A 15759-nucleotide genomic window follows, 5' to 3' on the forward strand; every position below is an offset into this window, starting at 1 on the left:
CTGCTGAACTCTGAATTAAACTCTCTGGCATCTTTCTTACTGACCCAGTACCCTTGTAATCTAAAAGGTCATGCTGGCTACAAAGAAAGATTTCAGTATCGTTTCTGCAATCTCCCTACATAGTAGTATTAGCTATGCTGGTTCACCACATCTGGAAATACAATAAAGTTATTTATAAAGCTTACTGTTATAAAGCCAAAGAAAAAAAAAGGAGTATTATTGTTTGTAGAAAAAAGAATATAAAAATGCAGGTGCTGAGGCTTCATCTCTGCTGAGTGCTGTCACCTGCACTTCAGATTCTGCATTGTGTCTACTTTGCAGCTTTTGAATCCATGTGGTAAACAAGATGACAGACACCTGATACCCCCTAATTTACAATGGCACAGCAGAAAAATCCATACAGTGATACACAGGAGGCTTCTACAAAGGAGGACTTGCACACAAAACTAAAATAGATGGTTGGCATTTGTATGGATTTAAAAATACTGACAGTTGATTGCACATATTAAACAAACAGAATAATCCAGAACAACAAAAAGTTGTCTTTCTGAGTGCTAAATTAGTATGGCCAAGTTGGGTTTGAAACTTGTTATTACTGTACCTAGGCCAATTTCATTCAGTTTGTATCAGTTTGCACACTTAGTATGTTTGTCTCGAGTGTAACAAATACCACCCAAGGATTAGAAGTGAATCTGATCTTGGACATTTTGCTACAGACAATATTGATTTTCTGTCCATCATAAACTCATTATATAGCAGTATGGCTTGCAGCTTTTCCTGTTTAGGAGAAAACAGCAGATAGGGCTGGAACCAGTTACACTTCTGCCAGAGGGATGTGAAGCCCCTAATGCTTAAGATGAGCTTGAGCCAGCCTGGGTGTGAAATGCATTACTGGAGCTACACAGAGAGAACCTAATCCATGCTGGGCATCATACATAGGCCTTCCTTCGCTATAAGCCACAAGTTTAGCTATTCCCTCTCCATTCACAGCTGCCAGACTTTTCTGCTTCGATCAACAGAAGCCTGGCATACATGTAAGTTTTAAACTGTTTATTAACCAAGTATGGTTAATGGCAGGACAACAGGTCAGAAAATAAAAAAAAAAAAAAAAAAAAAAAAAGTACTTACTGTAAGTAAGATTAAACACAACAAAACCTCGGCCAGGATAGAAAGACCCTCGTCCTGCTACAGAAAAGCATTGCATCTTTTCATTCATCTTTATGGTCTCCTGGATAGTGCTGTCCTCCCCATTCAGCCAGTTCCATGCCTGCATGCAACCATCCAGCCGAGGGTTTATCTAGGAAGATAAAGCAGTATCTCATGCCTCAAAGTACTATTCAGTGAAGAACAACTGATTTCAAGTGCAGAGGAACCCTGAGTTATATTGTGATATCAAATAGGGGAAATCATTTCAATGTGTTATGAACATGCAAACCAACTGGTGGCAACCCCAGTCCCGCAACTCCAAGCAAGTAAGTGGTCAGTATTCCTCAGGAAACTCCCCTGAGCTCAGCTTGTCTCCACAGGACAGAATGGCACTAGCTAATGCAGGTGCTGATTTGGCTGTATTGATTCTGTTAGCTGCTTCCACATGCTGCACATTTACAATTTACAAAGTGCAATTTACTTCTGAAGCTTTGTAGCCAAAGCTATGTAACTCCTGTAATTCTGCATTGCAAATGCCGGAGGCTAACTTGCAGTTAAAAAAAGCAATCCTTCATGACACACAAGATGTTGCGCCTGATCACGGCATAAGTTATTGGGTTCTGGCTTAAGGGAGAGGTGCCTGAGCCACAAGACGGGCACACCACTCTGGACACACCTTGTTCCTTCCAGCCTCTAGTTACGTTATCCCATACGAAATGTCAGCATTAAAATGTGAGACAGTATGTAAAGAGAAGGCTTCTTGCAAACCATCTAAATCAGCACCATTACGCCCAATTAACTGAAGCAGGGAGAAAATTAAGTGTCTGAGCCAGGATCAAAACCTCAGGAGTTTTTGGCTCTCAATCCTATGTTCAGACCATAGCCTGAGCTTAATGTTTCAGCCAAGCAGTGGCCCTGAATGACTTCTTGTGAGGAACAGGAGACTTCCTCAGCTGCTGCACTCCCAGTCACAGAGCCACAAGCTTGTCACCTCATTTAGAAATAAAGAGATGCCAATTTGGGTTTCAAGGTGCCAACTCTGTGTGTGGTGGACATTCAAAACAGCCTGAGCAGCAGCTATTTAAGAAACACAGCAATCAGCCAATCTCACCCAGAGTGCCTTAACTTTTATTCGTATGCCCTGTCTACTTGAATTAGGAGGAAATAAAGAAAAATAAGCTTCCATTTTTCCTTAGGTCTTACTAAACTGAAACAACAAACACAAGCAGCAAAACTGTGATACAATATACATGAAGCACAAGCTTCAGTCACAACACAAAAAGTGCCCCCAATGCTGTTTCCAGACCTAGTGGGCACAGTGGTACCCTCCCACAGTGGTGTGTCCACTGAGCCCCCAGGGCCACTCATGGTCTCCAAGCCAGCACAACCACTGTTACTTTTGTCATGTGCTTCAGTTTTGCCATGTCCTAATTCTGAGGGCCAAGGGTGTGATGCATCTCACCCAAACTTATCCAGGAGTCTCACCTTTGCTACTGCCTTAGGCTCCCTCTATAGTCAATGGAGAGAAATCTGTATCCAGAAGGTGTTAATTCCACCTGTTTCAGGGCAGGGTGAACTGCTCTCAGGAAGGACCTACATTACCCCAAGGGAAGATGAAATCAAGTCCTTCAGGCATGCAAAACAACACAAACTATAGTGCTATACTTACTGGTAGAATAAGGTCCTTTGTTTTGAAAGGAATGCCTCCTACTGTCAAATTCAGCTGATACAGTCCTTTGTCTAGAGTAAACAGATCCCCTGAGACAGCTATTTTCATAACCGCATCCCTGTTCACCTTTATAACCAAACTTCTTTCAAGTTCTTCAACAGAGATCTGAAAAAGTAAAATTGCAAATAGAGTAATTCAGGATAAAAAGAACTCAATATCTGCAACCTCAACTAAAGGAGAGACATGCCTAGTGAAATCCCCAAGATGGAGAAATATTTTCTGTTCCCAAACCTCTTTGTCTGCCTTTTAAGTTACATTCCACCTTCCTAATCTCTACTCTAGAACGCAACCTGGGGTTGCCCTAATGGTAAATACAGCCCATCTACTTCAAAACAGCTACACAGAAATATGAGTGGATTAACTACATGACATTTGTAGGTTGCTCTATGCAAAATGTAAATGCAATAATGAGTTACTAATGAGAAACATCCTATTGCAACTGCATGTGAAAGGAGAAGCTGGAAAGACCGATCAGAAGATGTCTTTTGTTGGACCAAGATAATGCGGAAGCCTTCTGGCTGCACTAAGTCTAGTCTTTGAATGTTGACCCCTGAAAAAAGAACAACAGAAGATGTCATATTTGAGAGGGCAATAAAAATGTGTAATAGGCAACAATTTTTCTCTCAAAAGGCCTCTGCAAGTTTTACCTCCATGTCTCTCAAGAGCTACTTCTAGGAAGATTCTATTGCCACTGCATTTTTTAAGAGATCTCATAATTTTAATTATGACCAGGCTGCACAGAGAATCACCATAAAGCAACCTCCTCCAGCAGAGGGAGAGGAGGAGGTGAAGCCAAAGCTGACATGCAGCAGATTGCTGAACAGCAGCACGGATTCTGCGCCTTGGGACCACGGTCCTGCTACCCACAGGGAGTTCTGTGGCCGTAGCAGAAGACAACCCCCTTCTTCCTACAGAGAAGATACCTCCACTGTATCTTCAACACAGCACTCCTTCTTCCCACTCCGTGACAGATACCCCACCTACTCACCCTTCACCCATACAGCTCTGTTCCCTGGGACACCCGGGTGCCACCTCCATGAGTGAGCCACTGTAGAGACCCAAATACCTATTTCAGCGGCTCTTTAGACTTGTTTTTCCCTCTCCCTGCTAGAAGCCAGGTCATGAGCAACTTTATCCTTACATTTTGAGAGTAGCTGCCCCAACACTGTTTCCTTCAGACACACTGAGCTCGCTCTCTGTGGCTGTAACATAAAGGATGACAGGGTTGAGCAGGGGTATTCCTGGATGCTCCCTTTGGCTTGCAGTCTTCAGTAACGAAGATGAAATTTGATAGTTGCAAAGATTATTCACAGAATATCAAACTTTGTCTTCTCCCATGGATTCCAGTACAGTCTGGTTTATATTGTTAAACAGTGTTTACACCTGGTGTGTTGCTCCCTGCTGTACCCTACAAGACATGAATTTACTTGTCTGAAGCTTGGTTGTTTGAAGTGGCATCTACACTTTCCCACTGCCTTCCATGGAGACATACAAGCCAGTCTCAAACAGGCTTTTTTGGGTATTGGCAGGCTCTAAAGTCCACTAAGTGGGTGGGAGCATGAGCACACAGGTCCTGTGTGCTGTGGCTTAGCTACACTGGCTATCTAGCTAAAAACTCACTCGGACGCCTCTTACTCGGCGTCGCGGTCACCGCTGCCCTAACGCAGCGGGGTATGGAGCACCGCAAGGAGCGGGCACGGACCCTCTCCCTGCTCTTAGCACAGACCGCGGGCAGCCATGGAGCAAACGGGAGTGGGGAAAAGCTGGCTGCAGCAATGCCCGTACCCTGCTTCCTCTGTGAAGAAATCCTGCAACTTGCAGGGCCACCAAAATTCAGGGCCTTCTAAAATTTTATTAGATTGTATAGAAAGTAATAAAGTAGAAATTTTTAAAAATTAGCCTGAGTTCTTAGCTGCTTCTGATCATTAATATAAAGAAACCCAAACCAGTGGAAACATCCATAGGAGGAGGGGTTAATCCCTGTGGAAGCCCTTACAAATTCCAGTTTAGGAAATTACATTCTGCCTACTTCAGGCTGCCTTCTGGCAGTCTCAGCTGCGGCTCCTTACATGCTAAGCTTAATTGCTGGTGCACCACCATTACCCACAAACCAAAAGGGGAAGCATTTCGGTAGGTAGCAGGCGGCTCCAATTCCCTCCTTGCAACCAGCCACTGCCTGCCATAGTGTGCTCGGGGACGATCAGGCAGGCAGTTCTCGTAGCTAAGGGTTCCCATATGGTTAGCTATAAGTGCAGCCAGCTTTGTGTTTTGGATTCTGTGTGTTTTGGATTGGATTTTGCCCTGGATAACTCACAGTGCTGAGCCAGCCTGCCCGCTCTTTGCTGAAAAGCAAGTGGACAGCACTGAAAAGGGACGGGACTACAGGCAGCCGCAGGGTTAAACCTAAATACGAATCTGCTTGCAATTGCTTAACCTTCAGTTCTGATATTTAAAAGTGCAGGTGGGTTATTATTTTTGTTAACCATATTGTCCTCATGCCAGTACTAAACTAAACACTGAAAATAAGACAAAATGATAACTTTTTTTGGAAATACAAACAGAAGGCGAGTGCGTTCTCTACTAACGTCAGTTCATACATGCCACTTCATCAAGCTGGATTACACACAAATAGCCACATTAGAAGTTTTTCCTGAGGCTTGCTTGTTTGTGTTTTCAATGCTGGGAATGATAATTTAAAAATAGATTAGGAGAGATCAGAGAAAATACCTAGGCAGAAATATTGGCCTGAAGTTTTGAAAATGCCTTCATATTTCCATTGAAGTATGCAGCTTTTGCTCAAGAGACCAAAAGACATACAGTACTGGTGTTTTTTCTCATGTTTTGCTTTTAAATAGCCATTGTTTTTTCATCTGCTGACTATTTTCTCACAAATGCTATAAAGTTCTCCCAAGTTCCAGACTCCACTGTTGTAGGTCTAACCAAAACTAAGAGCTTGATCCTGTGCACGCTGAAGTCCAGAGTAAAGCTCCCAAACTGCATTGGAGTATGGACTGTGACCTCTGAAGGTTGTTGGGGTTGTGCTTCACAGAAGGTGAGGTTGAAAAGTGCACACAAGTCCATACTTAAAATGAAATGTGTGGCTACGTGTTTTATAAAAGAAGACAGGTAAAAAGGAAGAACCCCTCCTCAACAGGACTTCCCAAATTAAAAACCATGCCAGACAGAGAAAAAAGGAGAAATAAGGTCAGGGATAAAACGGAGGAGCAAATTTACAGTTTTATGGCTCCATCATACAGATTAAATGGCATTCAGAGATGAGGTGACCCTGTATGTTAAGCAGAAGAGAACAAAGTACCTGCAGGGGGGAGGCAAGGGATAAGAGAGCAGAGTAGAGAAAGGAGAAATCAACAGCACCCCAGAAACGCAGGCAGCATCCCAAGTCTCAGAGGTGAGTCAACCATGAAGTCAAGAGATTGAAGGCTCCTTCCTCTTGCTGCCATTCATCTGTGGGTAAATTCTTCTGCCTTTGGCCAGTATCAGGCACAGCATTAACAGTTTCACTCTGGGAGACAGTCACCAGAGCTATGGCCATCGACGTGCTCCAGGCAAGCATCATGCCAGCACTGCATGATGGTTGGACCTGATGATCTTAAAGGTCTTTTCCAACCTTAATGATTCTGTGACTCTCTCCTCCGCTCTTGTTGTACTACATCTCTGGCAGCTGCCAGGCCCATGTGCAGGGCAGCAGTGCCTCTGCCCCCGCTTTGGTGTGGCTCCTGTCCACCCGCACTGCACAGCACCCACAGCTCGGTCTGTGCTGTCCCAAAAAGTCTTGGGGACAGACTGCTAGGGGATTTATACAACCTCTAAAAAACTGCGCAAAGAGTGTGTTGCTGCAGCAACCCAACTAGACAATCTGTTCGGTTGTGATGGTGCCTGGGGATTAGAGCCCTGACACTCCTGGCTGGCAGCAGACCAGTAATTCTTGCCTAAAAATGATACTTACTGTTATCACTCTGCCTTCTCTCCCTGCAGAAAGCAAGCACATCCTTTGTTTTCCTTGTAACTCCTACGTGTTTGAGCACTTTCGTATTACTTGAAGAAAGAAAACGCATTTCAGATATATCCCCCAAAACTAACATGGGAAAGTTTGCAATTGCTTCATAGCAAGGTCTGGTGCTTAACAAGTATGTTACGCTCCTGTGTTAAATGCTTTAGCTCGGTAATGACTGCTTTTTGTGACTCAAGAGTCACCCCAGTGGCATCAACCCTGCTTTTCACATCTTTCATCACCATCCTCCCCATGCAGGCAATTACAATTGCCATATTTCAAATTAGCAGGACAAAGATTAGAACAAATTTAGTAAGAACTGGCTTGAGGCTATTCCCACCTGCTGTATGATACAGCATGTCATACATTTGATCTACAGCTTTGTTGAATCTCTACAGCTCTCCATTTGGAATCTAAAATTGCTTCAGTGACAGTAAAGGGACTGATTTAAACATCACCTCATCTGCTGGAGATATTACCAAATGTCAGTAGTTGGCAGTGAATGTGCTCAAGGACTTCTTTATTTATTCATTAGAAACAAAATTTTTCCCACCTTACTTTTTTTCTTTAATGTAGAATTCTGAATTTTTTAATACTAGAAAATTTAAAACAGAAAATCATTCCATTACCAGCATCTGTATTTGTCTCATGTGTGTTAGCTGAAAACTTCCCGCCCACTCCCCAAGAGACACATCAACTTAAAAGTCAAAAGATCTAATTAAGTAAGAAAAAATGAAAGGACGGGAAAAGGCGTAAGTCAGAAGATGCATATATAAATTGCTAATCTAGTGTAGATCATACTACAGGACGCTTTTCACGATCCTGTAACAAATGGTAACACCATGATGGTTCCAGAATCACCAGAAGACATTCTGAGACAGCGTCAAGAATATGAATCCTTACAAGCTCCAAGATGCAGTGCCTCGCCTGGTGAGATTGCTGGGGTTATGTTATTAGTAGGCAGAGATCCACTTAGTTTCTAATAGACACCAATATCTTTACAAGGGAAGTGGACTATTTTGTATATAAACAAGGCTGAGGAGTTTAAAAAAAGGATACTGTAGCACAGGAGATTTGTCAAGGGCTCAGATTGCCCTGTGACTAAACAAACAGACAGATGAAGAAACAAAAACAACTACACACACCATACAGCAAACAAACCCCTCTTGGAAACTTCCTTAAAAGAAGAGCTACAGAGTTCCTTCTCCCTTACTCCCTTCCAGCCCCACCTAGAAGGCATCTGCTCCAACTGACATGAAGTCAGCTTAGCACTGCTGCATCTCAAAGGCACTGTGTCTACTCTGGTTCTGCAAATTAGTGATGCCATCTAGTTTACAATGGATATAAAGTATAACTCAATTTGTTAGGAAAAAGATCCTGTTCTCACCTTCAAATGTATAATGCATGCACTGAATGGATAGACAGGTTGGAAAAGCATGTTGTCAAGAATACACAAAGTCTAGCCACACTTGACAGAGCCCATCAGTCACAAGCCAAGAAAGGGTAAGATCTCAGCAGTGGTCTGGACTCACCGTTTGCCACATGCCATGGTTGATAAGTGGTCCGCTGCTGGTCACGCGGCCTATTCCGTTGTATTTCAGCTGCAGCTCTAGCCGTCCTTTGCGCAAAGCCAAGACTACCCATGTGCTGTCTTGATGGCCTCCAGCAAAGAAAAGGATACCTTCAGGATCAAAGGTTCTAAAGTCGAACTCAGCCACAAGTCTGACCGCACAGGTGCCAAGAAATAAGTTAGTTATGCAGAGTTCAAAAACCACAGGGTACTTTCCATACAGATAGCATCAATTCTAACAGTAATAAAGCTCCATTAAAACATACTAGCTTCTAATGCGCTCCTGAAAGACTTAAGCTGTGAAAACGGATTTTAAAATAGCGTCAAGAATAAAGACTATATTACTGTATTTCAGTAATTACCCTAAGGGCTCTGCGGTCAAAGCTGCCTTTCTCAATTACTGTTTTGGATAGTGTTTCACTTTACAGGCCTCCATAACCCAAACAAATAAGGATGATCATAGGAATAAGTGTTATTGTAATGGCTTAACTCCACTGCATGCATTAAAGCCATACAACGCACCCGACCGTCGTTCTAAATTGTCCTCACCTCGTTGGTTGTTTCCTTTTGAAGCGCAGCCTGATAACAGGAGTGCCGCTGAACATCCTCCCCAGGTACAAGGATTTAATACTTTTTCCAACAGCAAAAGGCACACATGGTATTATGTTCTATAACCAAAACACATTTTTGACTGCTTATTCTCCTCACACAGCAGAATCAGAATATGCCTCCTCTTCTGTTCTCATGTAGTTGCTATACATATAGCAGGCTAGGGCACTCTGATATTTATACTCTCAACATACAGTTGTTTTGGTACTGAGAACATTTCCTCTTTCCTTCCCTCCTCCCTCCTATCTGCCTCAGAGGAATGTTTTCCTGTTGCAAAACGAAATCATACTCGTAAGGTACAGCATAAGATTTTCTATTGCAATGTCATGCCTGCAACAAAAGATGTGCTATGAACTTGCTGTTGGTCGGCTTCTGCAGAGGCAGCCTGTGCCACTGAAGCCCATCAACCTCAAATGCCTGGAGGACAACAGTGTCAAGTGCAAGTGCTGGTCCATCACTTATACCATATGCCCTGAGACCTTCACACCGTCCTACTGTGCCTAACTCAGAAAAGCTTGTGCAGCCAGAGGTAACTCTTAGCCAAACAGAGGGCTGGCAGGGCTATCACTAGCATGCTCCTTTGGGAATGAGAAGAGAGACTCTGAAAGAACTTCCTCCCAAAAAGGCTAACAAGAGTCTTCTCTTCAGGAGAGCAACTGTCCCCAGCTCACATGGCCTTGCCAATATGCTTCCTTCCTGTTGGTCACTCAGCTCAAACGGCTTTGGTCCAGAGCGTCATCAGTTATTCTTAATTGCAATGTAAAATAAAGGTCTGTTCTGCAGTTACTGCAATGCAGACAAACATACCTCACATGTATTCATGTCCTGGGAAAGTTTTACTCCCCCTCTGCCATCGCAATGACAGGTATAACTCCCTGGCGAGTTGACACAGGTCTGTTCACAAAGCTTTTCTTCACATTCATTTATATCTACACACAATCAGCAAAGAAGAGAGGAGAAAACAGTAACTGCATTTGTTTAAATGTGAACCATCTGGGGGGTAAAAAACGTTATCAGTGCTGTTCTATAGCATCTTTCATTTCAGCATGCCCAAGTACTCCATAGCCAGTACTTACCCTATGCCACATCTTCACAGGAGAGAAGACTTAGAATTAGCATCTGCACAGATCTACTTTCACAGACAGATTCCAGCTGCCCAAAGATACCCAGCAAGTCAGTGGGAAGGCTGGAAGCACAGCTCAACTCCTTGTCTGCTGATGCAGAGCCCTGGGCTTTAACTGCTAGACAAGACTTCCTCCCTTCAGGACCCTTCTGCTATACCTGTGCTGACTGGCTCCTGTTCCTTCAACTCAGGGGCTGCTTGCTTCATTACTACTCAGCAGCTGGATGCTCAACAGACAAGTAAAAGCTGAGTTTCTCATTTATTACTTTTTTTTTTCCCTTCTGCTTGTTTTTATCCGCTTTGCAAACAAATGCAGGAAAACAAATTGTGATGGCCCATAGGGATCTCTTCAGGCATAAATAAACACTTAGAGCCTGGTAGGGCTGGCTGCTGTGTGATTCCAGTCATTACGTTAACTTAGACAAAAGGCAGGGAACAATGCTAGTTTTGGAATACTTTCAAAACTTACTCCATTGAGAAAGCTTGCAGGCAGTGCAGCCAGCAGAACTGTGCATGGTGACAATGAATATTAAGCTCCTAGTTCAGAGTAATACCACAAGACAGGTTTTGAAAGAACAACAGCTACTGCTCTGTAACTTTTCTTGTCCTACAAATAGAGACAGCAACATGCACAGATGCTTCTGAGCTTCTACCAGTTCTTGTACTTGTCACAAATTCAAGAAATCTCCGTACTTTGGTTTGTACAGCTTGGTTTAAGTCATCAAAGATGACTGCAAACTCAATGAACTCAAAGATGATCGCAAATTCCAGACTCACTTACAACTAGGGAAAGCGAACAGAAGTCCAATGTGTAAGAAAGATTAAAAAAAAGCTTTCACTGAAACCTGAAAATTAAATTTCTTTCTTTTTATAGCTTTAAATCATGTAATAAATGCTAATATGCTGTTATTTCATGAGCTTACCCTGACAAGTCTTTCTTACGTCATCATACTTGTAGCCTTCATCACAAAGACATTCATATGAGCTTATTAAATTTTTACAGTGAGCTTCTCCACAGATGTCTGCTGATGCTGTGCATTCATCTATGTCTGCAAAACAAGCAATTAAACAACACGACTGCAGATGAGTATAATTACTTCACTGTTCAAACACTGGAGTGGGCTCAGGGTCAAGATATCCCTCTATTACTTTGATAACTGAAAAAACAGTACCTTTAAGAATCTACCTTTCGGGTTAACTAGCTGTAAGAAGTGATTCAGGCTTTCAAAACCAGTTGTTATTTCTTTCTTTAAGCCATTAACTGCTATTGGAAAAAACAATGCAAAGTGAGCCAGGAGTGAAATTGTAAAACAAAAACAGTTCCCACAAAACCAGAAAGCCTTGTTCCATTGAGGGGGCTGAAACTGCAGGTGAAAAAGCAGCAAGCAGGAAAAGAGGAACAGCAATATGAATTTTACCAAAACACAGAAGGAACATGCAGCCTGTGGAGCATCACAGATTTCTGTTCCCCTTCCTCAGAAAGGCAAACAATAATTTTTCACGCAGTCACAAAACTAAGATATAAATCTTCTGATCTGTAGTAGTAAAGGGGAATTGAGGCAGCCCAATTTGCCACAAAGAACAAGTCATGTCTGAGAGATGTTGTGGGGCTGCACCATGAAGGCAGGCAATGGACTGCAACTGGAGGTCCATAAAAACAAACGAGTGTTTTTTCTAGCACGTTAACTAATACTCAGCAAAATCCTGGTGTTGACAAAACATTTGCAAAACAAAATGGTTGTAACATTTACTTTTGCTTTCTAGTACATGTTAAAACTACAACTACATGTTACACTTTATGATTTTCCCACATATGAGTGAACTGTCCTATGCTTATACACCACATTGACAGTGCTCTGATAGACGGTACTAGGGTATTATACAAATATACATACAAAAACAAATGTAATTGTGAGCCCACTCGCCATCCACCTATCCATGCCAACTGGCACCAGAAGACAACTCAAAAGGGAATTTGGCTCTTCTAAGCTGCTGCTCTCATTAGAAAGGGATACCATGTCATCTATACAGTCATCGCTTTAAACACTGGAAGTGACACAGAAATAAAATCCTGCTCTTTGTCCTGTTGCTGGTAGCATTAATAAGTTGTTCAGATCAGGTATGCCAATTGTTTAGAAATACGTTGTCACATCTATCTGTAAGAGGTATATACACAGACTTGCCTGTTTTTTCGTGAGATACAGGTAACTTTAATAGTCACCTGTGATCATAATGAGTCTGTGTCTCAGCATGCAGTTTCTTAACACTTTTAAAATCTCAGTTGCTTAAGTTTTGGTTATGTAAATTCATTCTGCAGTTTCAATCAGATAGTTCAGATCCTCACTTTCTATTCTCAGCTACTGTGTAGAAGAGTTGCCAACCTTCACTAGGGCCTTTCTACAGCTATTAATATTCAGCTGCACTGAGCTTATCCATCTCTATCTATCTGAATTCATTAGCTGCTGCACATGTCCAAATTGAGAAAAATAAATTAAAATAAGAAACACACAAAAGAAAAACAAACGGCTCATATACTACAACACTGTGGGACTGGAAAGAATCACAACAACGCATCTGGGCAGCCCTTCCTCCTCTCAATGTCAGGATATGAGGACTGATCAGCTAAGCCAGCTTAGCACAGTCCAAGCCACAAACCCTCTGTGAATCACGCCTGCGTTACGATATTGGAAAGCAGCACGGTGCGACCGCCGACAAGCCCCGGCATGTAGCACTGGCTGGACCACACAGCACAACCCCAGCAGAGCGCAGCTAACAGGAGCTACCAGCAAGTCTCTGCTGGGCTGTGGAGGAGAGCAGGGCTGCTCAGTGCCACCCAGCTCTCCGAAACACAGTCACAAGTCACTAAGCATCCGCTGAAGCAAACTGAGAGGCCCAGCAAAGCTTACCTTCACATGTCTTGCTGTCTTTAAGAGCGTAGCCACTGTAGCATGAGCAACGGTAGCTGCCTAGCTTGTTGAGACAGAGCTGGTTACAGCCGCCGTTCTGCACCCTGCATTCATCAATATCTGCATCAAAAGAAAATGTTACAGTCAGCTTTTCACCTCTGCAATTAATCTGGAGGGTGAGAGTGGGATAGGAGCTGGGAAGGAGAAAGACCAAACAAGAAACTCTATTACTGCTGCAACACAATGATTACAAAAAGCACAAACATTTCATTCAAACACTTAAGTACATTAGCTCAAATTCATTAAATTAAAAAAAAAAAAAAGACAGAGAAGGAACTGTAACTGAGTATCTCCTTCACAGCTCTGAGAATGCAAAAGAGTATCTTTAGTTACTGTGGAGGTGAAGAATTTGTTTGCAGAAGCAAAGTGATTATAACTAATGTATTTTATATCATAACGAACTTTAAAAATTATACTATGACCAGTAAGTTCAGGATGAAAGCTTTAAATAAAATGAGAACAATATATCCCTACTACTACAGAACTCATGAGAACACAAAAAGTTTTAAGTTCACAGCTATTGAGCACTGTGAGCTAAATGGTGCTCCACTGAAGTTAGCAGCAAAAGCCTACTAAATTCAGTAGAGCCTGAATTTCACCCTCGATGTGCCTGACCTGCTCACTATGTCCTGCTTATATATGGAACTCCAGAGTTAGCTGATGGGTAGAACAGCACATTTCATGGCATTTTATAAGAAAAAGAGGGGATATGCTTCAGACTGATCAGTTGCTGAGCTCTCAAAGCTGACCGTATACTTCTCCAACAACTGTCTCAAATGCTTAAATAAGCTGCTTGTGAGTGATCCTATAATCTCCCCACAATATTTACATCAGAAGGAGAGGCTTTGGATCTCCTGCTGTCTTGGTTGCCACAATTCGGGACTGGCTGAATGCGATTTCTGGCAAATGCTTAATATTGGCAGGCAGAAAAGCAGTGGCCCTGACAGGAAGCCTTGCAGGCAGAAGGGAAAAAAAGAAACCAGAAAGCATGAGGAGGGAAGATAAGATAACTTCACTATTTCACAAAGGAATACAGAAAGCCCTCTTGGGGCCTGGAACATCTTGCACAAATAACTTCTGCCTGAATATTGTCTTTGGAGGAAATACACGGTGGGATGTAAGTGGCCATGGAATAAGGTCCTACTAGCAAGGAGGCTTTAACAGGCTAATTTCTTCAGTTGGTGCATCATCAGAGTCAGACCCCAACTTGCCTGCTGAAATCACTGTTCCCATTGCGGGGGTGCTAGAAAGGAAGACAAGCCAGCTTCTCTGGCTCTGCAGTCTCACGTCTGTTACTTCAGGGTTCACAGCAGCAGTTGGGGCAGTTCTGCTTGAAAAGCCACGGCAACTCTGCTCCTGCTGCCCCTTTCAGAGGGGTGGGATGGTAAGTTGGAGCTCAACTACTTAGATGGCCTTGCCAAGAACAAGCTGAGATACACTGAAGTCATATAAAAAATGTTGATGTGAAAGAGATACCTGATTCACAGAAGGGTAAAAACACGAGCGCTGTGTAACCCAGGTTCAATTCTGTGACTTTTGAATTGTGCAGCACAGTATCAGTGACCATTTGAGAATATAGCAAAACCCAATACATCTTTTTTACTGGTATAAAAGATAACAAAACCCAGTTACCTTTTTCACATGTTTTTCCCTGCCAGCCACGCTTGCATTCACAATAGAAGTCCCCCTTGAGATCTTCACATTTGACGGTCCCCTCTTTATGACAAGGATCGGGAGAACACTGGTTTGGCAAATCTGATTTATGTAAGGAATAAAAAAACCAAAAGAAAACAGAACAATACATTGAAGCCACTGACAACCAGGTGCTTCACTCTCATTAAAAGTCAAGAAGCTTACGCAGTAATGGGGAATCACTGTCAGAAATACTCACACCTAGCAACACTGGAAGCTAATTCTTAGTGCTCATGTGCTGAAAAAGCTGTGCCAGGAATTTTGCAGAGCACATGCAGTGGAATTCATTTCATTGCAAAAGGGAGTGAGCTACCCCCGTATCTGACGGGCACATCCTGAAAGAAACAACTCAGAGTAGCTCATTTTTAAGAAAGTTAATTCTACTCTCCCTAGTTTTGGAGAAAATAGAAAGCAGGCAGCAACTAAAGTATTAAAGGAAGAAAGGATACTCTTTTCAATTACTTTTGACAGTTCAACTGAAGATCTTACCAAGGCTGATAGATTTTTTGCTAGCAAAGGTTTATATCTGAAATTTTTTTCAGAGCTGTCCAACTTAGTCTTTTCTATTACATAGAATGAGAATAAAAAAGAAATGCCAAAGTGTTAACCGCATAAGGATAGCAAACCACTAATCCAGTTTACAGACAGCACAATGTTCCCATGGGGCCAACACAGAGTAAAGTCTGCCACTGATTTTTAAGCCAAGTTCCAACATTTGGCAACAGGTTTTCTCCATAGGAAAGTAGCAAGAGAGTAGTCACCATATTTTGAGGAGGATTGGAGGAACAACTATCATAGAATGGTTTAAGTTGAAAGGGACTTTAAAGATTTTCTAGTTCAACCACCCTGCATGGGCAGGGACACCTTCCACTAGACCAGGTTGCTCAAAGCCCCATCCAGCCTGGCTTTGAA

General features: G+C 42.6%; 1 protein-coding gene across 1 annotated transcript in view; it reads right to left on the bottom strand.

Moving 5' to 3' along the window:
* The window catches only part of GAS6 (growth arrest-specific 6), a gene marked incomplete at both ends in the record, with an annotated part of 40001 nt that overhangs the window by 1754 nt on the left and 22488 nt on the right, over positions 1-15759 (bottom strand). The window contains 8 exons of the mRNA XM_010282675.1: positions 1129-1297; positions 2816-2980; positions 8420-8609; positions 9007-9125; positions 9874-9995; positions 11113-11238; positions 13096-13215; positions 14788-14910. Of these exons, the coding sequence (XP_010280977.1) occupies positions 1129-1297; positions 2816-2980; positions 8420-8609; positions 9007-9125; positions 9874-9995; positions 11113-11238; positions 13096-13215; positions 14788-14910 (1134 nt within the window). The remainder of the gene's footprint in view (positions 1-1128; positions 1298-2815; positions 2981-8419; positions 8610-9006; positions 9126-9873; positions 9996-11112; positions 11239-13095; positions 13216-14787; positions 14911-15759) is intronic.

The sequence above is a fragment of the Phaethon lepturus genome, unplaced genomic scaffold (assembly GCF_000687285.1).
Source record: "Phaethon lepturus isolate BGI_N335 unplaced genomic scaffold, ASM68728v1 scaffold42, whole genome shotgun sequence".
Classification (NCBI taxonomy): Eukaryota; Metazoa; Chordata; class Aves; order Phaethontiformes; family Phaethontidae; genus Phaethon; species Phaethon lepturus.